Here is a 24,987-nt window from a genome sequence, read left to right as displayed (position 1 = left end):
CAAATTGTATAAAGTACCTGGAAAGAAATTACTCTGTTGTGTTTTTTACCATAACAGCTTTTAACTATAAATAAATAAAACAAAGAGGAGGTTTTGTGTTGTCATTTTCTCTTTTCTTTTTGACCTTTGCCAATTCTGATGTACTGAAATATTTTATGGCAGCGTTAAGCCAAGGCAGGGCTGAGGCAAGAATGACACAGTGACATAGGAAGATAGCACTTACCATTCCTCACGGTGGCTCAGAATTAATACAAGGCTGGAACTAGAGTTTGCCACAGTGAGTAAATATCTGAGCAGTGTAGGAGCAGCACAGTTGTGGGTGGATTGTACAATGTTTAGAAATGAACCCAGCTAAAATAAAGTTGGGCTGAGCCTGGAAACTTTCAGGTTAACTGCTCTTTCTCAAAAGACAATTCTGCTGTAACTGCACAGGCCTTTCTTTTGAGCCCCCCATTTCCACTCCTTTTGTTCGATGTCTTTGGGGGTTAGCAGTCCTCAAATACAGAAGTGAAGCACTTAAGTTTCAGGCATTAGACAACCAGCCATTGCAGCACCAGAAGCCAGTATCCCTGCAAAAGCAGGGGGAAACCCAAGCCTGATGCCATATGAGCAGAGTTTTCTACCCTGGCTTTCAGTGAAAGACAGCTCAGAAGCAGAGAGAAGGCAAAATTCCAAGAAAAACATGAAACTCAGATGGAACAACAAACCAATATTTCGATCATTGTAAATAAGTCCCCAGAAGATTCACTATCCCATTCCTCCTAAACTGGCACCAGAAAGTGTGGCAACCTCAGAACCTGCCAGCTGCCAAAAAGGGAGATCAAGCTTTTGTTGTCAGTAGGTTTAAGGCTTAACTTCCTCTTTGTTAATCGACACAAGAACAGACAGTCCACCCTGTGGAGAGCCACAGTTGGATCCCGTGCAGCACAAGGACAACATATTTCATGTCAGAGCACCTGGACAGAAGCAATGAGCAGGAAGTACTAAGATCCTGCAGGAACGGGATCCTAACCACAGAACCACAGCCCCTTCCCACTGTTGTGAGGACGGTCGAAGAGAGGACTGGTTGTCAAATGCCTTGTCAGCACCGTGAGGATTGCAGGTCAGCCCTGATCTCAGACACTAAAAATTTGCCTGTGCCTTTCCCTTTTCCTTGCCACAGCTCAGGAGGCAATGAGGAGGTATGCACAACCCAAGCTCTAACACCACAAATGGTGTAGCAATCACACCAATTTCTCAGCCTCGTGCTCCTGTGGGCCTTGTGTTCACACCAGTACAGGGGCAACTGTTTTCCCCTCCCAGCTGATCTCTGGAACATCGAGAAAACACCTTCACTGCTTGGGGATTAGCTTGAATCAGCAGCCACGTACTTTCTTCATCCTCCTCATCTGTGCGGCTCAGCGTGTCTTGCGAGGCCTGCTGGGAAGGCTCGCTGTCCTGCTCCCAGACTGTGCCAGTGCCGGTGTTGGAGCGGGACATGGTGGCCAGGCTCAGGCGGTACGCAGAGGTGGAGGTGCCCACAGTGCTGACGGATGTCTTCCCTTGGTAAGCTGTGTCAAGAGGAGGGAAACCAAACCCAAGTCAATAATGGCACTGGAAATCAACAACCAACCAAGCATTCTTGACACACTGGGCACTTCACTCTGCCCAAATGAATGGGGCAGGGGTGGCAGAGGTGATAAAAAACCCACAGCTGCCCTGGTTCACGTCACCTCTCCAAAATCTCTGCTTTTCTTACGCAGTGCAGTTTTTGCAACCTTACTGTTGTATTTTCCAGATCAGCTTCAACATTTAGGAACAAGACAAATTACTGCCAAGGAAAAAAGGCTGAAGCATTTCCTTTTGAATTTGTTTTCCTAAGAACAAAACACATAATCCCCTTGCAGTGTGCAAGCAGCAGCTGCCATCTCGTGGCAACAGGAGTGACTGTCAAGGGAGAAAAGTGTGCCCTCATGCAGGAGAGAATTCAGTGCACCATAAGCTCGGGGATGCTGATCTGGACCTCACAGTAGAGAAACCAAGGGGAGAAAGTAAGAGGTAGACCTGCTCCTGCCAGATATTTCTGCACAAGTAGGTTTGGCTCTACAGAGGCTACACTGGGTTTGGGGCTGCACAAGGCACTCCCCAGACAGTGAGAGCTGGTTGCTGGGGAATAGGACTCAGACTTCGTAGAAAAAGGGGTGCATTTCACAATTAACCTGGACTTCTGTTGGTTGTCCAGTGGCAAGGCTGGGCTGGGCACAGGCTCCAGGGGCAGGCTATCCAGGAGGTATGTGGATTGCCCCATGCCTCTCCTAGGCAGTGGACAGGTCTGCCTCTCAAGTAGGGGCGAGCAGCTGGCCGGACTGGGCTGATGGCCCTGAGCTCTCCCTGCCCTCCTTACCCGACCCACTGTGCACGGCCTCCTTCAGGATCTTCAGCTCATTGTTGAACTCAGCGATGAGGGAACTCTTGCAGAGCGGGCGCGGGATGAACCGTTTCTCCAGCTGGTCGGAGATGTGCTGTCGGGCCGTCAGCTCCTCGTGGTTCTCAGCTGGCTGGGCCAGCAGCTGCAAAATTGGGATGTGTTAGCATGGCCAGAAAATGGTGCCCAGGGAACTGGGACTAGTCTCCAGACCAGCTTCAGTCTGCAGCCAGCAGACCATCCTCTTTATAGGCAGAAGGTTTTTGACTCCAGCTATGAGGTTTCCACCTGTCTTTTGGGGACAACCTTATATTTGACTGAACAGATATTAAGACCTCACTGGTACAGGGTATATGGGTTTGAGGTTTTAACATTAAAACCTCACTGGCACAGGGTATATGGGGATGAGGGCTTCCTAATGCTAAGCTCTACCCTTGGACATGAGACAGGTCCCTCCTCCACAATGATTTATTCTGTCCAAGAGACAAGGTAGGCTAAATAAGTTGGACTACCATGTGCTGGTCTACTTGATAAGCAGGGAAGAACTATGATTAACTTGAGCCCCAGCTGCCTCAGCCTAGCAGCTGTCTGTCCGTCCACAAAAGTCCTGTCAGAACCTTCACCCAGGTCCTTCCTGGCTGTTGGCTGTATTGCCTGGCTCTATGCAGAAGAGAGATTTCTGGAAGATTTCTGCCAACACCCTCCCAGGCTCAGCACATCCACACTACCTTGAAGTGCTTTGAGTGCCTTTGTTCTAAAATTAAGTGCACAGGCAAACACTCTTGGTCCAGCCTATACTACTTTCCATCCAGAGGAGCTAAGACTAGCTGTACTCCATGGATCAGAGCTCCTGGATGACTGGCATACTCTTTAGTGCTGGCTAGGGAAAAGCCCTGTGATTTAGTTTCAAAGGGTTCTCAGGCCTACTAACTTCTGAAAGGTAATTCCCTACATACAGTTCTGCCAGGAGTGCTGTTCCTCTGTTGTCAGCTGGGGAATAAGGGATATCTTGCCTTCAAGGTGTGATCTGTCAGCAGCCAAAGCAACTGTTACCTTGCATTGGATGAAGGGCCGAAGGAGAACAAAGATAGGGATCCGTGTTCGTACGATAAAGTCGAGGAAATCCCACAGGGCCAGCCCTCCCACCTTCCGCAGGGCCATCTCTTTGACTTGCAGGCTCAGCCAGTACCACTGGCTGTCCAGCTGGCGTTCAAAGCAAACAAGGATCACCTTCAGGGCTACAGGGGAACACACAGCAGCAAAGGGCAGTCAGAGATGTTACCAGTGTCCCTCACAAGCACTGGGGAAGCAATGAGGGGGGCCATGGTGGGCACAAACCTACACAGGCATGCTTGCATGCACATGCACATGCACTCCCACACACCTTGGAGTCACAACTGTCCTTTCTATCAGTCTCCAAATGCGGCAAGGAAGAAGCGACCACCCTTCTTGTAATAAAGGCCTTAGGATCAGGACTGGGAGTTCCATTTCCAGAGAAATTTTCCTACTTCATATCTAAGTTCCTCTGTATCTTCTTGCTCTATCTCCCCCCTTCCCTCCCTGCAGAGTTCTCTTGTCTTCCCAAAATTTAGATATTTTGAAAGCAGCTCAGGGTGGGAATACAGCCCTGGCTGATCAGAAAACCGCAAAAATCTTTATCAAGCATATCCACACAAAGAGTCGCCTTGTGAGCAGGTGATTTATAGGGTAATGAAAAGAACCTTTCTGGCAGTGCAGCTACCAGAGTCATGGGCACACTGTAAGCTAAATACAAATACGGTCTAGTAAGCCAAGGGCTGTAGTTCACAGGAGTACAGTACGACAAATGGGGATGAACAGCGATGAGGTTCAAAACAATGCTCTTCACTGACGTGGGCAGTGACCAACACTTGGCTCACAGGAGAGACAAGAAATCTCTCCCTTTCCATGCTCCACTGGTCTGGAACAAACAGGGAGGCCTGGGGGTTAGGGGAAGGTTGACTACTCCATCTTTCTTCATAGGACAGCCAAGCCTTCTCAGCCATCATACATCTGTGTCCCGGTTTGTTGGGGCAGGGGTCTAAACCAGTGGTGAACTGCCAGTTTTTCATCAGTGTTACCCCATTTCTCAGATATCACCTTTACCCCTAGCTAGCCAAGGGCCAGTGAGGCTGTGACTGTAGGGGCTGACAGGCAGTCAGACTCGCCTTCTGTGGCTTCACTGTTGTGCTCTGGCAGTATGAAAACTGAGTGACTTCTACCTGTGCTGCTCTCCTCCAGGTGCAGTGCTGACACTGCTCACCTTGAAGTATATTCCAGAGATGCTCTTTACTTCATGCTCTGGCCTGGCCCCTTGTTCAGGACAAGTCTTAAAGCAGTTCTAAAGAGTTCAATTACCTCCTGCCTGAGATGGTTTTCTTTGGTGCTCTCTACAATCTTGAGCACTCCACTTTGTCTCTTCTCAGAGGTCAGCAAAAGCCATCACTCACCCAGGTAGGCAGCCTGGCTGGTGGACTCTGCGAGCCCTTCCCGTCGCAGGTCCTTCCCTGCATCCCCTGGGGTGGAGCAGTGGGCAGGGGAGCTCTCCAGCATAAAATTCTTGCTTCGGGAAGTGCTGATGATTCGAGGTGGCAGGAGGATATTGATAACAGTCTGGAGCAGCAGCAGGACCTCAGGCTGCTCCAGCCAGGGGCTGTCTGAGATGCATTGGGAGGGGAAAGAGAGAGAAAGATCAGGCTACATCCCACCAAAGACACTCAAAAGATCCAGACCCTTTTCAGTTGCAAAACAGGATGTTCCCTATGCCAAAACTCCGTCCCCCACACCTTGTTATGCTGCTTCTTCTCCTGCAAGCAAAGGCAAAGTTTATTTTAGCACCAACATGAACACACACAAACAAGCTATGCAGCACAAAGAAATATCCCATTCAGTGGTCTCATTTCCTTTTGGCATTCCCCTCTCCCTTTACTCTTTGCTTTCATTTACAGATTGACCAGTGAAGACCCTTTATAGCAGAAAACAAGGACCAGGACTTGTGCCAGACAAGTGGCATGGATTGGACAGACTGTGATCCACAGGGGCACACAATTTCCGTGACCTCTGCTCCCCTCTGTGGGTTCTGCTACAACAGATTTATCTCACCCTGCACTCCAGTTTCAAAAGCAGGAGCATATCTGTGTAAGACCTGACTCAAGAACCACGGCACAGCTGAAACAAAGGAAAGAAACAACAGCTTCTCCCAGTGGGGGTTTTTTCAGTTTCAGACCCAAAGGGCACTTAGCTGACACACTAGTGACAGAAATTCAAATTAAAAAACAAAAACAAAATACAGAGGGCAGGGAAAGTGCAAACATCAGTTGTCAGAAAAGGGGGAGAAAAATTCCTTTTGTTAAATTAGTCAGACCTTTGCTTCCAGATCCTACTGTGAGCACAAATGGAATCAGTAGGTTTAAAAGCATTCCTTCCCTTCTTTCCTGATTGGTGAATGGGGAGACGACATGGCTTAGGGGGAAATCTTCTTTCAAAGCCTGTGCAGTAATAATAAGAAAGGATTAAAAGATTTCATCAGCAGATCACGCACACAAGTCACTGCGGGGAATGACGATCCCAGGCACCCTGTTTACACAGTGTAACACCAGCATTGATGACCTGATTGAATAACAAGCCCTCAGACTACTTAGTCAGGAGTAAAAGGAACTCATAGAGTAACACAGGGGTCACCTGCTCTTGTTGCAGGCAAGATGTAAGAAGCCCAGATTCCTAACTCCTACATATCATTAATAAAATCAGATGTATCCCAGAGGAGTCAGCTGAGTGTTAGTCCTAAGATCTGCACTTCTGTGAATGGCATCAGGACCTGACCCAGACTATGAGGAATAAAAAAAGGAACAGAGGAAACTGCAAAATGACAGAAGGTAAATATCCTGCTGTCCGAACATGGAGGCTATTCCCAAACACATTTTTTGTTCTGCCTCACTTTGTTCTGCCCCGTCATCCTCCCAAACACAAAGAATGAACTCCTGAAAAATAAACAAAATGCACATTTACTTCTTGACACACAGTCAAGCCTAAATTGAATGGTCTTTCACCTTCTTTAGAGGAGGTAATACAAATGACTGTCTAGTGACAGCACTTCTGCTCATTTACAGCATCCCAGTTCCTACAGACTTAGCTGTGAAATACAACTCCTCAAGCTTGCAGACCTGGGCTGAGAAATTCCAGGAGAAGAAGTTTTCTGATGGAGTGTGAAGTACTTCTGTTTCCTATCCTGCTGGAAGTATCAGGAATTATGACTACTCATGTGTTTTTCTTGACATGTTTGGTTTTCATTACATTTAAAGCTCACGAATGAGTGAACAGGGAGAAGAGGGTAAAAAAAGTAAAATCTTCCAGTACTTCAAAAAACACTATTAATTTGGTATCTGGTTTAAAAAATAAATCAATAATATTTCAGAGAAGGTGAAGGGGGCCCTTTTTTTGTTTTTGATTAAAGAACCATTGCCTCAGAGCTGGAAGAAACCTGTGTCAGTTTGTACCAGAAAGTGCTTTTGTGCCTCATGCTCTGAGCCAGCACTGTGTTTTGGTCCCTTCCCAAGCTGCCCTAATGCTCAGAAATACCTCCCTAAGTATTCAACTGGATGTGCCAATGCATACTTAAGCATGCAAGTTGGAGCTAGATTAGGAAATCTGTTCCTTCTTCGAACACCACTCTGACTAACTTCACGCTAATGGGGAGAGAAAGGGATACAGAGGCAGAAAGACTCTGCAATAGTTATGGCACTGTTATGAGAAAGGAATAGTGATGAAATGATCCAAAAAGTCCAGAATGCTTTCTTTTTTATTCTGGATAAAAAGGATGCCATTGCGTCAGCAGCTGAAAAGCCAAGTTGCCCTGCTTTTTGTGCTGGCACACTGTGTGATCAGCTCAGGTAAGAGCAGAAGCGCACAAACTCCACTCTCAGTTGCACACGTGGTCCCACAGGAAGACAGGAAGGGTTGCATGGACATGAACCAAGCCAGGGCCCATCTCCCTGGGGTAGGAGGCTTATCCTAACTCCTTAGATCCTTCAGAGAATCCTAACCTGCTTATCAGAGCCTGAAACAGCATCCATCAGCCAAACTCCCTTGGACTTCAATGGCAGTGTTAAGCTGATGGATGCTTGCTGTGGACTTGGCCCCAACAGATGAATTCTGAGCTCAGCTCAAGCCTTCAAAAAGGAGGGAGAATTTACATGTTGCTTCTCTTTAATTTTTAGTGTATGTTCCACAGTTTTTGCCCAGCTTTTGCAGAAAGAAAACAGAGCACCGATGAGTTGGTGTCTCAACCCGAGGCTCTAACAGGCCTGGCCACAGGCCAGGGCAGACACACCTGTATCTGCAATGCTACAAGCCGGACAACAGCTGTGCTGAAGGGAAGAGGTGGTGAGAGATAAGGGCTGAGATGAAGAAGGGGTAATCCGTCAGCCACACTGGAGGGTCCTACTACTCCCATCACCTGCAATACAAACAGAGCACATCACCACAACTGGCTGCTTACAGTTTCACCCATGCCATATCCTCCAACATCAGTGAAATGGAGGTGCCTTTCATTGAACACTGAGTTGAGGTGGATCTAGGAGAACCAGCCCCCTCAGTGGTCCTTGCAGGAACTGGGGCCAGTGAGGGGAAGGAGTACTAGCAGGGAAAGGAAGAGGAGAAGAGGGAACCAGCAAGGATGGGAGGAATGCACAGGTAACCTGGTACATTTATAAATGCACCCAATACCAGCCTTGAATGACCAGCACTGGACCGGTGGAACAGCTAGAGTTGGAGGATATGTCATGTGACAACTGTAACAAATAAAAATATATCATCAAAGCAAAAAGTCTGCATTGAAACTGGACATCTTTTCCCTTTCCTTGCTGTTCTACTTGAAAAATAATGTCCTAAGTCTGACCCAAGCCGGGTTTTGCACAATGTTCAGATTCCTCTCAAACACAGTCTCTTCTCAGGAACTGTAAGCATGATTTATCTCACCTGAGTGACCCCAGATGTCTGAAGCAGAGTTGCCTGCATGTGACCTCGTCTGGAACTACCTGAAATATCAGCACTAGGAAACAGCATTTCTAAGAGGAGAGTTATTTGTACTGTTTGGGATGTGTTTCTCTCCATGACTAGACACATGTAGATGATGGGAACAGGGAGAAGTTACCTGGCAGATGACTAAGCTTACAGGAGATGAATACATGCTTCTTTTCAAATTTAGCCTGGGCAAAAAGCTAATAACCAGTTTTGTGTCACAAAACCAAAAGACAATTTAGAAGAGAAAAAGTCAGAGCCCTTTCTTTGCATCACTATGGATTACCATTGAGATCAGCCTTCCTGGATGATCTCTTTTTGGGCTTCTTGATGCAGCTGGTTTACACACGATACAGCATGTAATCAGGGTGCTCTCACAGTGCACACAGCTCTGACAGCTAAAGCTAAAATACTCTTAGCAGTAGGAGTACATCTTTGCCTGGTAGCTCTCCCTGATGTTCCCAGTCAGCTGAATGTAAGCATGACAACTGCACTTTAGCACTGCAGAGCTTTCTGTTTGTAGGGCACTGGCTAATTCTTAATGCTCCTTGGAGAGCCTGCTGCTGTGATTCACCCTGCCATGCCTGCTTGCCAAAGTGGAAGTCCATTCCAAATTTGTGTTTGAGCTGTGTAGCAGCCTCTGCATGGAGCAACTCTAAGTAGTCTGAGTGCCCAGAGTTGGCTTAGCTCCAGGCAGCTTGAACCTCTGCATGAACAGGGAAGAAGTCTTACAGACTGACAGGTTGAAGCTTCCCTGCCCTTGCAGCAATGAGTGCTGAATGGACTTGAAGGACAGGAACCTGGCAAAACCTGATACTGCGTTTTAGCTGGTGATCATTGTTTTCAAAGCCCCTCAGAGCACTGGTAAACCCTGAAAGGTTTTTCTGTTGCTGCTAGAAGTAGTTACAACATTTTTGTTCTAAGGAGAAAATGTTATAAACCCCAATAACAATAAAAATGCTAGTGCAGCCTTTCCCTCTTTATTTGTATTTTTTTCCACATGGAATGAAAGCACGAATGTTTGACCAAATGGCTGGAGTTACATTGCTATCAAAGTGGGGGCTTGTCCCCAGTGTAACAGTTGCACAAACACTAGAGTCTATCTCTGAATGACCAAGCATGTCTCTGTTGTAACACACGTAGGAGCATAAACTCTACTAGGAGTGGGATCTGAACATTGTACAGTGCAAACCTGTACTAGATCAAGCCAGGGACATTGCAAACAGTGGAGTCAATCCACCTTGTAAACCCTTCTAACTAGCCAACACCCAATGGCCTCTGACAGAGCCACCAGGGCCCTTCCCCCACTGGGGATGGTAGGTACCCCCAGTGCCACCTTCTCCCTGTCTCTACCAGGTGTGTGCAGTCTCCACCACCCCACTCTCCAACTTGCAGCCCTCAACTCTCAGCTCAGTCTGGCAAAGGTGGATCTTCAAAGTGGTGTGTGGGAAGCAACGGAAATAAATCGCTTGACCGCTGCTACCAGTCACTGTATCTCCCCATGCACCACTTCAAAAATGAACCTTGCTATCTCTAGTGTCACTTGCGAAGTCCCCCTGCCAGGGGTAAGGGGGACAGGTAAAATGACAGGAGTGGGAATGAACTGTCATCTTCAGTCCAGAGAAGTCAATAGCAGGGGGAGGTTTAGTAAAGGTTCATGGGATTGCCACTTGGCTACTCACCAGATTGACACAGACATTGATCAGAGACCTAAGGTGAGGCAGGAAGGATATGATAGGCTGCCTCTGAAGTGTCAAACAAACCCCTTCAATCAAACTGCTGGCAGGCTCCCACTCAACCTGGCGCCTGCAATACAACAGTAGGTGCTGTTAGCCACGGGCTCCTGCCCCCCACCAGACGCCCACGACCGACACACAGTGACACCCACGGAGGAAACGCTTCAGACAGCAGTGACGTCCCAGGGAGCACAGAGTGCGCAACAGATGGAAGGTTTTACCCACGCATCTCAGAAAAGCACAGAGCCACAGAGCACACTGGGCATTTGAGAGACAAGAAACACAGCAGAGGGTCTTTGCTGCTCACAGCAGTAGTGGTGAAGCTGCATTTCACTCCCTGACGATTCCCTCGGAAAAGATGAAAAATGAAAGGGAGCCCCAGACAGTGGTCTCAGGTGTCCCTATGTGCGGAAAAGATCTACTGTGCCATACTACCAGCTGAGAGTGAGTCCTCCATGTAGCTTATGGATGTTCTCACTGGAAGCCCATCATCTGAGTGCCCTCTGTAAGCTACTGTGCAGCTTGGTCTGCTCTGCCAGAGTGACTCATAATCACAGACTGCCCCAAATGTAAACTGACCCAGTAGTACAATCTTTATCTCCCTCATCCTGTGCAGGAGGGATGATTCATTTTCTATCAGCACCAGTCCTTCATTCCAGGATCCTTTCTTCGCTGACACTTTGCTTTTTTCACCAAAACAACATTTAGGGCTTGTGCCAGCTGCTGAAAGGATTTGCCTTCCTAGTCATAAGCAGGCACAGTGTAGGTTCACACCCTTCATCTCAGGGCCTGACTCTTTGGAGTCAGTGCAGTTCAGAAGCCAGCATCTGACTAAGCACTTTTTAGGACAGAAAGATAAGGCTGGCATAGCTTGTTAGCTCAATCCTAAACAGTATCCTAGTTGAGCTCCCCAGACTTCTCAGAGACGTGCCGGACGAGGAGTTCACTACGTGTGTTCTTATACAGACCAACATATGTTCATCTTTGAGCATCCACTGTTCTTAGATCTCCAGAATAGTAGTTTGTTCTTGCATTCTTCTTACACACGCACTGCTTCCAACAGACACTGGGTTTGGAGCGGGGTGCCCACAGGAGGCAGCATATAAGACTGTGATGTAAGTACCCCAATGGATGGCTCCTGGGCTCTGGCACCCAGGCCCATCCCTAAGAGACCCAGTGATGGTCCACTGATGCTTAAATGTAGATGCTGTATTTGATCCAGTGGCTTTGAGTCCCTTTGTGTACAGAAGAGCAATTTCAGCCAAGCATAGGTACAGGCACAGACAGAGAGAATATGAAGGGAATTTTAATGTATGAACATCCATTCAGTTTACATAAAGAGGAAAGATCTTCAGGAACAGAATACCCCTTATCTGTCTTTCAGGCAGAAGAAAGTATGAGCGAGAAAAGAAAGAATGAGCAAGAAGCAGACAAGACATGACAAAAAATCAAACCACCAGGAAGGACAAGTATCAAAATTTCTGCCTCTGAGTTCCCTACAAGGGCCGAAATTTCTTGAAGCAGGTTGTTAGCCAAAGGAAAGCAATAGATAGTGATGCCAGAAAGAAGAGATCACCTCCCTTTTATTTGCTCCATCTTTGCTAGGTACAGATAATTTACACTGAGACGTAATTCTGATGTTCTCTGACATGATTTGGCTTCTCAGCTGAGACTGACAGCAAAGGGACTGATTCAAGCAGTTTAGGACATATGCCGATGGGGGTCACTAAGACCAATGACCTTTTTTACTCAGATCACTGCAAAATTTACAGGGCTGAGAGATTTTATACTACACAGGCTGGATTTGTACCACTGCCTCCAAGGTAGGAACACTCTATAGTCAATACTTCTTGAAATGGCCAAAGCCTGTGCCATAATGCCACTGTGTGATGCACCAGGCTTCCACTAGCCCCTGACTTGAAGCAGTTGATGCAGATCTGTGCCCTTTAATCGGGAGCATCCAGAAGTTATCGCATAGCTGCAGACTATTTTCTTCTTTACAGTGAACATAACAGTACAGCCATGCTACAAATACTCTTGCTACAGTTTAACTTTCCAGTACAAAATAAAATTAATCTCCTCAACTCACAGCTAAGGTAAAGAGGGCAGCGAGATGGTAAAAATCTGAAGACTTATTTTGGGAAAAGAAAAATGAGATTTCTGGAAGTTCTCTCTGTAGTTCTCAGTAACCGTGTGTTTCTTTTGTTACCAGAAGACACAACAAAAATGTCAACATAAACACATAACAGAGATAAAAACACCTGTTAATTTTCTGACACGTTGTAAAGATTCGCTGCAATGTGACAGCTTTAGCCAGGATGACATACCCATACTTCAAGGCTTGCAACATCAGAAACGGACCCCCGTGGGTTTCCAGTGTACCAGCTCACCTCAGAGTAGGCATCTTGTGAATTTTATTGAACATACGATCCAATCTCTTTAAGATGAGGATAAGGGCAGGTCTCACCGCCTCGGCCGTCCAGTCCGTGATGGGCAGCATCTCCATGATGTAGCGCCGGAGCCCTCGGCTCTCCATGGTCTGCGTGTCGTAAGGTGCCAGTTTCAGCAGGGAATGTGCGATTTCCGCCAGCCTGGAACCGGGGATCGTGAAGAGAGAAATCAAACATAACTTGCGTTTCTCCATGCGTGCAAACAAACTAAATGGTAAATCTTTGGCAGCCTAGTAAAAATGTGCTGCTGTTTAAACTCTTAGACGTGGTCTCTAAACAATCTGTTAAGATTGTCTTGCTGGAATCACTGTTTAAGAACACGAGTGGTCTAAAAACTACTTTTACATTGACATTAAATGCGCCGAAGGGACATGAGGAATCACAGATTTGTATAGCTAAAAACAAAGTATTTGAGCTGTCAGTCAGACTACAACATTGCAAATGTCTGTGAAATACAGACCCGATAAAACCTATTTGTCAATATTCATTAATATCAATATTATTAAAATGGATTTGGTTTGGTTTTGTGCTTGTTTTTCAGTGTTACTACTGTAAAAAGTCTCATTGTGCAATTTTCAGGTGTTAAAGTTTTAAAAATAACATGTCCGTGGGTTTACACAACACGTCCTTTGTAGGATTACTCCCTGCAGCTTTGATTTGTTTCTCCTGACACCTCTACAGATTGTGTTGCTGTTGCTTCTTCTAACCCTCCCAGATGGCCTTGCCGATGGCATTTTCTGTGTTGACTATGAAATATCACGGCAGCATTTAACTCGCAGTTTGACAAAGATCCTCTGAAATACTTGAATGTTTGTGGCAAAAAAAGACTATAAATAAAGCTGCATCTACTAATAAAAGGGATAGAAATCTGTATACTCCCTGAAATGGACTTTGTAGTGTATGATTACAATACAGCCTTATCCATATCGTGGGGGAGTTTTCTGAAATGCCTTCAACTAATGGAACATATCTCTATTCTCTTTATAATCTGCCTAGCAATATCAAGGGCAATGAATTCTTCAGATTAACCAAAAGTCCTATAAGAGTTTTTCTTTATCTACTTTTTCTTTATTATTCCTTTTTACAACTACTTTGTCCTACTATGGAGTAGGTCTGTTTTCTTAAACACTGTGAAATTTAAATTATCATATAATTAAGCTCCTTGCTGGCAACTTAACATGTGGCAATCAGTGATACATAATGGTATATGAAAAATTCCTTATGTGTTATAAAGTGTGAGATCCATTTCATCCAATTTGAGAGGTCAATCTCAATTAATCTTCTAGTTCTGTTCATGCAGAAATAAGCAACCTGGGAAATTCTTATCTTCCCAAAATACTGGCATAAACAGCTCACTGGATATGCATCTCCCTTTTTCATTGGGTCAAAACAGATCTTTATGACTTTTGCAGACTAAACATTTAACTTCTACATGGCTAAAATTGGGTGAGATTCAGCCTGTCTGAAGTGACTAGCATATTATCTTACTTTCTGAAGCCTCTGAAATGGCACCTGTCAGCCTCCCAGGACCATGGCTGTCACATCACATTCTGATAAGTCTGCTCTCTAGGTAGAACTCAATTTTTTCCTCCAGTGGTTAAATGTGGTCAGTCATTTCAATGATACTTACAAATTTATGTAAGAACCATGAGGAAGTTTGCTTTTATTTAAGACTGTCTGCGATTAAGCACTTCAGGTTCCAACCCCAACAAACAGATACTTCTAGCACCTCCAGGACATTTAAGAGAATCAGAACACAGCTCATTATCTGCTGCAAATCAACCCCTTGGTTTTACTGCTGTAACCTTTGACTGTGAAAGACCTTTCTTGAAAAGAATGCAGTATTTGCCAGGTGCAAGTGTAAAAAGTGTGAAAAACTGACAAAAGAATTGGGTCCATTCTCTTTTGTCCCAGTTGTTGGACAGACTTATCAGTAGCAACTTACGTTATTTTGTGCTTACCATGAATGGCTTACTCAGAGAATCAGGACCAAAGTGCTTAGGAGGCTCTACTCCCAACTTCTTCTAGGTCAGCACCACGTGAAGCTTTGCAGTGAGCATCCAGCCAGCAAGCTGGGCTCAATGCTGCACCTTAATAAAAGACTTGTGCACCTCTTTATCCTGTAAATGTCTTCTGCCCCATCCTCCTCCCTATTTCAGGCACTTATGGAGTGGTTGCTCTGCCTTTCTTGCTTGTTAATTGCTGGTTCTGATGCACTGAGTCACAGGAGAGGATACAGCCTGTATTCAGCCAGTTAGGCAGTCTCTCCAACCCCTGCCCCCTGTCGATACAGGCTTATCTGGCCTGATCTTCACTGCCACTGATTCTCATATATCAGATAGGCTTCCATGGAGCTATTTCAGATGGGAGTCTGAATGAGACCAGAGGAGAGCTTAAGAAACCTTCCTTATACACAGGCAGCATCAGGTACAATCTAAGGAACATCTAAAACAACCTCTGCGTGTTTCAGAGAGCAAAATGCAACTACACTACCAAAAAGTGATTCCATCTGCTATTATGAAAACTTAAGAGCTAAAAGAAGGGAATCTCCCTGAAACGAGCAAGAAAAGCAGCATGCCAGTGGAATACCTCATGTGGGACTTCACATCCAGCAGCTCCAGAGAAGTCACGCGGGGCTCACCAGCCAGATTCTGCAAAATCTTCAGCCTTGGACCACAGTGCTTGTAAAACTCTGTGCAGATATTCAGCAATGACTCCCGTGGTCTCCTGAACTCCTCTCTGGCAATTCGTTCATCCAGCTCCTCTCGGGGAAGACCCTGGCCCTCCTCCAGTATGTGAAGGTTCTCCCTGGAGAATATTAAATGAGACAAAGTAGGAAGTGTTATATGCAGTGGATCAGCAGGGATAGATTATAACAATGTCTCCATCTCGTTTTTGCAACAGGTGCTTTCTGCTGCAATTGAAAAGCAGTTGCACCTGCAATTAAAAAAAAAAACAAACAAAAAAGGAAAATTATAATATGCAAAGTCATGCTAAAAATGTAAATATTTTTCTGTATGAACTATCCTTTGCTACCCTCCCCTGAAAAAAGGCTGCCTGTCACAGCAGCAGTGCATATAAACAGTTCATCATATGTCATGGAAGACTGGGCAAAGATTTTACTATACCTGATAAAGTGTAGTTTGGTTCCTTGTTCAGGGTACCTGGGAAAACAGAAACAGGGAGGTTTTAAACAGCAACTTAGTAATGTCTAAACTGTGCCTTTCTGAGAGAAACCTCTGTTGTAGCCCAGAGGTTTACTCACCGGCAGGATGATATCTTGTGTCACTGGAACCATGGCTACACATAATTACCACATTGAACAGCCTTTACCTCCCAACTGGCTGCAAACAACATATTCCTACAGTTATCCACCTTGTTATGAAAGGACAAATTTAAGCTTATAAACCATAGCCCTCTTTCAAGTAATTTCTCTTACTGATTTTCCCTCCAGTGCTCAGTCTGTTCCACAAATCCAGAGCTCACCAAGTGGAAAAAACACCTCAGTGTGTTTTTTTGGTTTATTGTCATTTTGTCTTGACACTTCTTGTTGAGAAAGCATTAATAAACCTTGCACCACTTGGCTAACATGTCCAAGGCTGTAACAGTGATCATTCATGAGGCTCCTGCTCTTGCCAGCAGATGTCTGTTGCAATGATAATACAATAGAAGAAATAGTGGCAGGAAATCTGGAGCAGTGCGAAAATATTTTGGATTAGAGATTGAACATTTGATAATCAGAAAGATCTGGAAATGTAAATCAAGATGTCTGAGTCACAGAGCATTGGGAATCTCTGCATTGCCTGTCAGCAGATACATATTAACTGCTCTCCAAAATGAGCAGACAGATAATAAAGCAGTACTTTCCATTACACCTTATCTTCCTTTGACTGGGCAATCTTGCAATGGAAGTAAACGGCATATATCCACTTCAGACTCGAGCATGGAGGAGTTTATCTGCTTCTCAGATCAGGGGTTGAAAGTCAAAGCTGTGTTTCATCCATGCCTGAATTGATTCCAGGAGTTATGAACCAAGATGTGTACACTACACATCCATAAACTGACATAGTAGCACTTTGATGACCCATGCAGAGAGTGATTTCTATCTCACTCGAATACCAAAAAAAAAAAAAAAAAAAAAAAAAAGACAGGTAATAACTTGGAAAGCTCTAGGGGATAATTCCCTTTCCAGGTCAGTGCAAACATTCAGATTTTAAGCACAGTAAGGCACAGTCTGGCTAGGAGAAGGCAGAGCTTCCTAAAAAAGTAATCAGTACTGCAACAAAAAACCTTCATAATCCCAAATGCTTGTGGGTGGATTTTATAACAAAATTTCTTAAGCCCTTTCTCTATGACTAAATTGTCAGAAGCCTTGTCTGATTTGCAGCAGCCTAACTGGAATGGCCACTATGGCCAAGGAGCACTATTATAGTTTGCTGGTGCCATGTCCTTCTTCCATGTGAAGGTTCTTTAGTGTTTTGTTGGGTTTTTTTAAGAAGGACAAAAATATTCCCAGTCATTCTTCCACTTCTCTCAAATTCTCCATCACCTCCTCCTTTGCTATCTGCAACTGCAAAAAAACCACAGACCAGTGTGGAGGTAAAGTTCATACAAGGAGAGCACAGGAAATGTAAAAGGAAATGTAAAAGGGAAGAAAAGAAACCTAGAGGAGGTGCCAGTCTGCGAGTATCAACTGACATGCAGTTTATGCTTGTACTGCTGTTCAGTCCTTCAAAATAGGGCCAGAAGGATCTGACCCTTCTGCTGTCCAAGTGTGCTCTGCCCAGTGGTCACTTTGACAGTGGACTCAGCAGGAAGCAAAGCATAGAGAAGAGGGACATAGTTGCTTTGGCAGTATACTTCTAGAATACAAGAAGAGAAACAAATAGGAAATAATTTAAGATAGATGTTATCCATTTTGATATCCTGGTCTTCTACTTAGATACGTGATTTTTAAACAGAAATTCTAGTTTTGAGTATTTTGGTTGCCATCAGAAATGCAGTCTTGGGCTATGTGCTCTTTTTATGTGACTGTTCTCTCACAATATGTAGAGCACTTCCTAAGCTCTCTGAGGCCAAGCACTCTAAGCAATGCTGCCTTACTCAAAAAAAATTAAAAACCTGTTAAGAAAAATGAAAGAAAAGGCCCCTGACTTACCTGGTGTTCACACCTGCTGTCATGGTGTGGTTTGCTGTTGTGGTCCCTTTATGGCCCTGGTCACATCGACTCATCTGTGGAGCTGTCATAGGCCTAGCAAAGAGGTGAACAGCACATTACACACTAAATCTAACAAGCACAATGAAATTCTCCTTGTGATCTGGTGAAATCTGGCACTAACTTTACCATGTCTCAAACTCAACTGTTATTCAAGCTGAGATGCACATTGTGGCCTCCCGTGCATTCCCTCTCCCACACGGAAAACCAAATGCAGCTCAGACCTTTGACCCACGTGGGTTACCTGGTGAGAACTTCTACACTGTACAGGAGGGCCTGCAAAGAGGTGGCAAGGGCACCCATAGAAGCAATCTCCTCACGAGCTGCTGTCCCAGTCTCCACTTCAGAGGTTTGTTGCTTCAGTTTCTGTAAGTAACAGGGAACAAGCGCTTCCAAGACCATCAGCATCTGGAGGCTGGAAAAATAACGATCTGTTTTACTTTGTCAGTCCTGAAACTCACTTTAGGTAGAGGCTTAAGTTCCTGTCTGAAGACCCCTGGATCTCTCACTGGGCTTATGATTTCATTGCTTCTCACTAGAAGCCCAGAGCCAAAGAAACTATTGGATGAGGAATTTCAGGGGGAAAATTAGCTGATGCAAGCAACAATAATAGTAATGGAAACAGCCTGAACTTCTGGGTATCTTCCAGATATGTCATCCATTTGCTAACAACCATCTTCCCTTTCACAGACCCTTTTATTCTCGTTTCCCTCTTGCAACTAATCTTTGTACTTCAGCAAGTTTACCTCCCCACTCTCTTATCTTTCTGTTCTTTCCAGCTGCCTGTTTCTCCCCCTCCAGTTCCCTCTCCATTGCTTCTCTGATGACAGAAACCTGCAGGAAATTGTGTGTCTCCCCTGGGAAATACAGCTTATGTGTTGCTGCTCCAGCTGCCATCCTGCTTAGTGCTGCAGTCGGTGGCTGGCAGGATTTGGAGCTGATGTTCTAGCTGGGGCTTGGCCTCACAGGGAAGCCCCGTGTTTGGAATGCATTTCTGTACCCTCTGCCTCCATTTTCCAGCCTTGCTTTCACATACCCTGTGCAGCTTTTATGCCTTTTCTGAGTCTGCACAAACCAATATAACAGATTAGCACCTTCTGAATGACTCAGGAGCATAGGCCACCACTGTCACACACAGCTTGATGGCTTCGCTGATGGAAAAGGTCAGGTCTTCATTTCCATAGCAGAAGTCTGAGGGAGTAAAGCAATATGAAAAGACTATCACACAATCATACTGAATATGAAAGGAGCTAGCATGCTCTTTCTTTTTTCTTCTCTCCACTTGCTTGCTTCTCATGTTAAAACTGCCCAACAGGCACTGGCTTTTGATAAAAATCTGTCTATATAAAGGAAACATATGCTGCACTCCCACTTGCACCCTGCTGTCCAAGGACTCTGTAGGTGAGAAACAGCTCTCAGTAGGTCACTCATGGCTGAGCACAAGGCCTACAGCCGCTGGAGTCCTGTTTCAACCACCACCCATCACAAGCAAATCTTAAGCTCATACATGACAAAGGCACATGTCAAATTAATGATAATTTTTATGCTCCTGCTTTTTCTTACATGTTTTCACCAGACAAAAAATGATGGTGATACACCACTGATGGCAGAAGATAGTTTTACTTCCAAATCAAACACCTTCTATACTGTTAGCCACATGGGTGCCAGCACGAAAGTGAGTTTGTTGTGCTAGTGATTTCAGAGAAAGTCTTCAAAAACATTTAAGTCCCTTACTACAAATATAACTTTGGGGATAATTAGTTCCAGGCACCAAGAAACTAAAGTATCCAAAGAATAATATCTGTAATACAACTATAGTCCCGTTTTCAGAAGTGACTTTGGTATGCAGGAGCCCAAGTAAAAGTTAAGGTCCCAAAACATGTAAACAAACCACTCTGAACAATGGAATTTGGATGTCAAATATTTTAGAAAATTCTGATCTTCATATGGAAGATACCAGATACACAACATACTCATCTACAGCCTCATCATCAACACACACACTTGAGAATTTTCAGAGATATCTTTGAATAGCCCTCCACAGAAACCCTAAAAATTTTATATAAATGTTTGCTACATTCAACAAAGAGGAAGAAGTATCTCCTGTTTCTGTACTATTTTATATTATAACTTGTGATAAAATCCCAGTATGTAACAAAGCTTTAACTCTAGGGCTAGTCAGGCTTCACAGTGCAACAAGATAAATATTATTTAAGGGAAGTGCAACTGTGGAAAGTAAGCTGAAGATCCTAATAAAAATCAGCAAAAATTACTTCTCTGCAAATCGCAAAGTAGCCAAATTATTAAATACTGTGCATGGATAACTTGTCCTGGATACATCATACAGCCATATATATTCTGCTTTGTGATAACATCCCCCCAGGAGCTCAGCACTGCTGGATATCTAACGGTATCCATCATCATCTACTAGTCATACTCTGCCCATGGGAAAGGATGCTTTTGTTTCCTGTCCCCATGGAGCAGAGCAGAGGATGATCTTGTCAGCATGATACAGTTTATTAGGCATCTTTATTTTTCACCCACACATGATAAAATTCAAAATGCCAGGGGCTAGTCTCAGACCAGCAGGCTTAATGCAGAAAAAGTAGCTTTGGAAGGAAGTAAGTTAACAATTCTTCTCCAGCAGAAAACATCAAAAGGATGGCGGTGATAAAGCCAACCTTAAAAGCCTCATGAGGCATAAGAAATAAATATGACAGCATTCTGGGAGAAGAGAAGGGCCCTGAATAAATCAGGCTGCATAAAATATATGCTGAATCAATAAACAACAAATCAGAATTGAAGAAAGGGTGCTCTGCTGTTACCTAATGACTTGAGAGGCTTTTCTGCTTTCACCAGCTCTAAGATGTCCAAAATATCAGGAGTATCTCCCTCCAAGGACTGCAGCAGGTCAAACAGGCACTGAGCTGACACTCCTTTGCTGGTTCCGTTGTTTGTGGCATCCTGTTCCAACAACAAACATTCATGGCTGGTTTTCTGAGGGCCTGTGTGCATCCCAGGAATCTTCATCTGGAGGTGTGGGCAACCTTTGTTTTTGACAAAGGGCTCACATGGAGTTCAAGAGCTCACTACTCCCAAATAATAAGGCTTGCCTGACTCAACAGACTGATGCTACAGCAGGAGCATGATCTGAAAACTGCACACAGATCCTTGCTGCCCTGTGAAGGACAGATATGTGTGCTTGCTGTGTATGTACAATTAGATTTGGCAGCCTCACTTCAAATTAAGATGGCATTACCTTGCCTTAACTCACTAAAATGTTAAAAAGTAATAAGGGAATATTTCAAAACAGGGCTAGTCCAGTCTTTGAGTTCACATGCACTAAAACTTGGCATTAAGCTTTTAATTCCTGTTGCTAGATGCTAGGAATGGATTTGCATTTGAAGAGCTAGAAATCATTATTGTCCTTTTATAACGTATTTATACACAGAAATTTGAAATGAGGTCGCATTTACTAGCCTGGATATCAGCGGCCCATTATCTCAGCACCCTGCTCCATCAGCTGATGCACAGAAGCGTGCAGAAATAAGCTTAAGAACCAGTTCTGTTCAGCACTCGGTGTTTTCCGTTTGTGACCTCTGACAGGGGCTGGCTGCATGCACAGACTTCCCCACTATGAGACTAGAGAATCACTCTTACTCACAGGGAACTCCAGGAGAGGGGCCACGCTGGCAAACAGCTGCAGGATAAAGGGCTTGCGGTGCAGGACGTAGAACTGGCGACACGCGAACTCGATCGCTTGGCGCAGCTGGGGGTTGCTTTCGTAGTCAGAGTACACCTGAGCAGATGGAGGAGGACATGGAGGCACTACTACTGGGGAAGAACTCTTCATCTCCTGAGCCCAGACTGAATCAACTACAGCCTGGTCATTCCCGACATGTTTGCCTAACAGGCTTTTAAAGATGGAGACTGGGCCACCCTCCCTGGCAATGCATTTCAGGGACAAACTACCCTTAGAAAAAAGGTTTGCTTTTCACGCTTGAACCTTCTTTGCCACACCTTTAGTCCATTATTTTTTGTCCTATGTATCACAGGTAGATTCCTTCCCTCTCTTTCCTAGAAGCACTTTACTTCTCAGAAGCCAGTTAGTGCTTTGTTCCTCAATCTTCATATTTTTTATGTAATCAAATCTCCCAGTCCTTCCTGACAACACATGTTTTCTAGATGACATCCCTGTTCTTCTGCAGTCTCTTCAGTTAACTGATGTTTTTCGTGCAGTGCCCACTGGACAGAGACAATACTTCCAGTCAGGAGTGCTGCTGATCGGAGCAGCAGAATTATTCCATGTTTCTTTCACAAGATACAAATCTGTGTAGGCATCTCAGAATTTTTGAGGTATTTTTGAGGTATTTTTCTCTTTTATCCTTCAGTAGAAGGATACTGTTGGTTCATGTTTAGCTTCAGATCTATAAAAACTCCAACACACTGTCCTGCAGAGGTGCTACTGAATCAGCTACTTTCCCTTCCACATTTATGTGGCTGATGATTTGAAAGTAAGCTGACCAACGTGATCTGTTTTCTTTTCCTTTTTTTCCAATTGCATCTCCAGTTTGTCATGATAATTTGGACTCCTAGCCTGTCCTCCAACACACTGACAGTGCCACCCACTATTAAGATCTTTTAAGGTTTTTAGAGTGGCATTTCCTTCAGGGCTGGCCACTGAACTATGAAACCAATATGTTACCAAAGATGTGGGATTTGTTTCTCTGTTATGTAAACAATATAAATTGCTAGGAACAACTTCTCTGTGCTTCCATTTTCTGTCCATTCCAATCACCTGTCTCCACTTCTCTGCTGGTACAAGTCTTGTTTGGGGTGTGGGTAGGAAGGATTTTCTTGGTATTTGCTGACAACAAGAAATACTAAGATTTTTTGGTAGTGCAAAATTCACATTACAGCCCAGGGCTCTTGAAGTGTGAGACCTCTGCAGAGATGTATTCACTCCTCAGTAACCTGGTAGGCTGAGTTTAACGTGGCTTTAATACAGCCAGAAGCCTCTAGAATGGTTATGAGGACACCAGAAATATCTCATTTATCTTAGAAAAGGGAAATAATTATCTGTATATACATTTTACCAAAGAAGGTGGAAAAACCTGCATCAAAAAGAGCCCTGTGGGGGTCTATGCATGTATGCACCAGGAGCTAAGCTGTTAATGGCTGGTTCAATTAAAGACTGGATCAAGCCCAGAAGCGGTAGAAGAACTGACCACAAACCACCTAATCTTGAGTGCCTGAAGCAGAGAAGTGAAGGACTGCAAAACCAAACAAGCTCAGCAACACTTGGGTTTTGTTTTGGAATTGCTTTTTTACATCTCAAGAGGGGTATTTTATTAATTCAGTAGTTGACAATAATTTGGGAGAGGGAGGATAGAAAAGAATTACAAGCTAATTTCTCTGCATATGAAGTGAAAATGAAGTGAGACTCCTTCATAGGTCTGAATGATTACTGCCAAGTACTTCAAATTATGTTATTAAGCTATTTTATTTCAAAATGTCTTGTTTCTAATGAATAAACCCATGCACTGCCAACTTGGATCCAATTTATACTTATCTAACTATGTAAGGCACGATATTACAGTTTCCAGTTACTAGAGATTTTGTTTAGGTAGCTAAAGTAATCACTGGTCCTAATTACTGTGCTCCATTAACTATGCTAAAATGAATACATACAGGGATGCTTCTTTTACAGAAATGATAGTTTTTTCTGTATTTGCATTATAATACTTAATCTCTAGATACTGTCTTCGAGCCCTACAGAAATAATCCTTCCTTTCTGTAAAAGAACTACTTTTTTTAAATTTCATTTTCAGTAGCTAATTTTTCTCAAAAGTAAACAGGAAAAAAGGTCTACTTGTACACCTCAAAGCAAAGAGAAGCTCCACCTCTAACACTTCCAGTACTTGTCATCACTCACAGGAAAAGACAACACACAGTTTTTCATCATTAAAAAGTGATTATAATTTTGTTTCAATCAGCAAGTAGCAAACTTAGATATTTCAATGATTCCCCAAGTTTCAGCTGTCCCTGGAGGAGAAACCACCGAGGGAGACCCAAGGCCCAGAAATTGTCCAGAATTTTCACATTTCTGTGAAATGTGAAATGTGTACAGAGTAAGGGAAATGGACATTCATTTACTTAATACAAACAAGTAAATAAAATGTAGTCATTTACTCAAGAAGAAGAGGGAAAGCTAATTTGGGCCATCCCACCCTGATCTGCTGCCTTCCTGAGGCCTGCAAAATTTGTGCTCTCACCAGGACTCAGCAGATTAAAATTTCCCCTGTTAAGTGTCAGTTCCATCGTAGAATCACAGGATGGTTTGGGTTGGAAGTGACCTTAAAGATCACATAGTTCCACCCCACTGCCATGGGCAGGGACACCCTTCGCTAGCCCAGGTTGTTCCAAGTCCTGTCCAACCTGGTCTTGAGTTCTTCCAGGGGATGGGTCATCCACAGCTTCCCTGGGCCACCTGTTCCAGTGCCTCACCACCCTCGCAGGGAAGCTTCCTAATTTCTAACCTAACCCTACTCTCTGTCAGTGTAACACAGGGCTTGGTCAGCAGCATTCCCTCCTGTCGTTCCTGGGAGTGGCTCACCTGCAGCATGCTGGGCAGCACCCACTGGTACCCGCTGAGGGAGAAGAGGTGGTTGAAGTGCACGGCTGTGTTGATGACGGTGGCAGCGTACTGCCTCAGCAAGGCACTGTCCTCAGGGTGCAGGATCAGGGCACCATTGAAGACGTTCAGGAACAGCATGATCTCATCCCCCCAGGGGAACTCACTGGGCATGCCAAGGAACATCTCCTCCAGCAGCTTAATCCACAAGCTTTTCTGAAGAGTGTCCAGACCAAAGAGCTCTTTCCCAGCTGCGGGGGAAAAGAGGCAACAGCAATCAACTCTGTCCACCACAGCCAGCCTTGTCACATTCCCAGAGGCCAAAGGCCTCTGCAAAGAACCATCCCACAACACTGACCATTGTTCTGCCTTTTTAAAATGATCTCACCTATCCTGTACCCTTTTAAGTGCCCACAGGGCTTGAACAAACCTTGACTGAAAGCACCAACATGAAGACAGAGAATAATGAATCTCACACTGTTAAATCTGCTCTCTGCTGGTTGGAAATTCTC

The 24,987-nt window shown here is 44.5% G+C and overlaps 1 protein-coding gene across 16 annotated transcripts in view; it reads right to left on the bottom strand.

Moving 5' to 3' along the window:
* The window catches only part of UNC80 (unc-80 homolog, NALCN channel complex subunit), a 121,090-nt gene that overhangs the window by 15,086 nt on the left and 81,017 nt on the right, over positions 1 to 24,987 (bottom strand). For 15 of the 16 annotated variants that reach the window (XM_032693554.1, XM_032693553.1, XM_032693539.1 and 12 more), the window contains 16 exons: positions 24,458 to 24,726; positions 21,506 to 21,640; positions 20,667 to 20,805; positions 18,936 to 19,032; positions 18,086 to 18,256; positions 17,785 to 17,877; positions 15,755 to 15,790; positions 15,216 to 15,434; positions 12,567 to 12,767; positions 10,123 to 10,246; positions 7,752 to 7,877; positions 5,787 to 5,910; positions 4,873 to 5,079; positions 3,458 to 3,642; positions 2,384 to 2,549; positions 1,371 to 1,550 (listed from right to left, as the gene is read on the bottom strand). In XM_032693554.1, coding sequence (XP_032549445.1) covers positions 1,371 to 1,550; positions 2,384 to 2,549; positions 3,458 to 3,642; positions 4,873 to 5,079; positions 5,787 to 5,910; positions 7,752 to 7,877; positions 10,123 to 10,246; positions 12,567 to 12,767; positions 15,216 to 15,434; positions 15,755 to 15,790; positions 17,785 to 17,877; positions 18,086 to 18,256; positions 18,936 to 19,032; positions 20,667 to 20,805; positions 21,506 to 21,640; positions 24,458 to 24,726 — 2,472 coding nt within the window. Of the gene's footprint in view, positions 1 to 1,370; positions 1,551 to 2,383; positions 2,550 to 3,457; positions 3,643 to 4,872; positions 5,080 to 5,786; positions 5,911 to 7,751; positions 7,878 to 8,836; positions 10,247 to 12,566; positions 12,768 to 15,215; positions 15,435 to 15,754; positions 15,791 to 17,784; positions 17,878 to 18,085; positions 18,257 to 18,935; positions 19,033 to 20,666; positions 20,806 to 21,505; positions 21,641 to 24,457; positions 24,727 to 24,987 lie in introns of all 16 variants that reach the window. The other variant, XR_004358087.1, reaches the window with a different exon arrangement.

This window comes from Chiroxiphia lanceolata, chromosome 7 (assembly GCF_009829145.1).
Source record: "Chiroxiphia lanceolata isolate bChiLan1 chromosome 7, bChiLan1.pri, whole genome shotgun sequence".
NCBI classification, from domain to species: domain Eukaryota; kingdom Metazoa; phylum Chordata; class Aves; order Passeriformes; family Pipridae; genus Chiroxiphia; species Chiroxiphia lanceolata.
The sequence above is the reverse complement of the archived record's forward strand: the minus strand, read 5'-3'. Positions and strand labels throughout refer to the sequence as shown.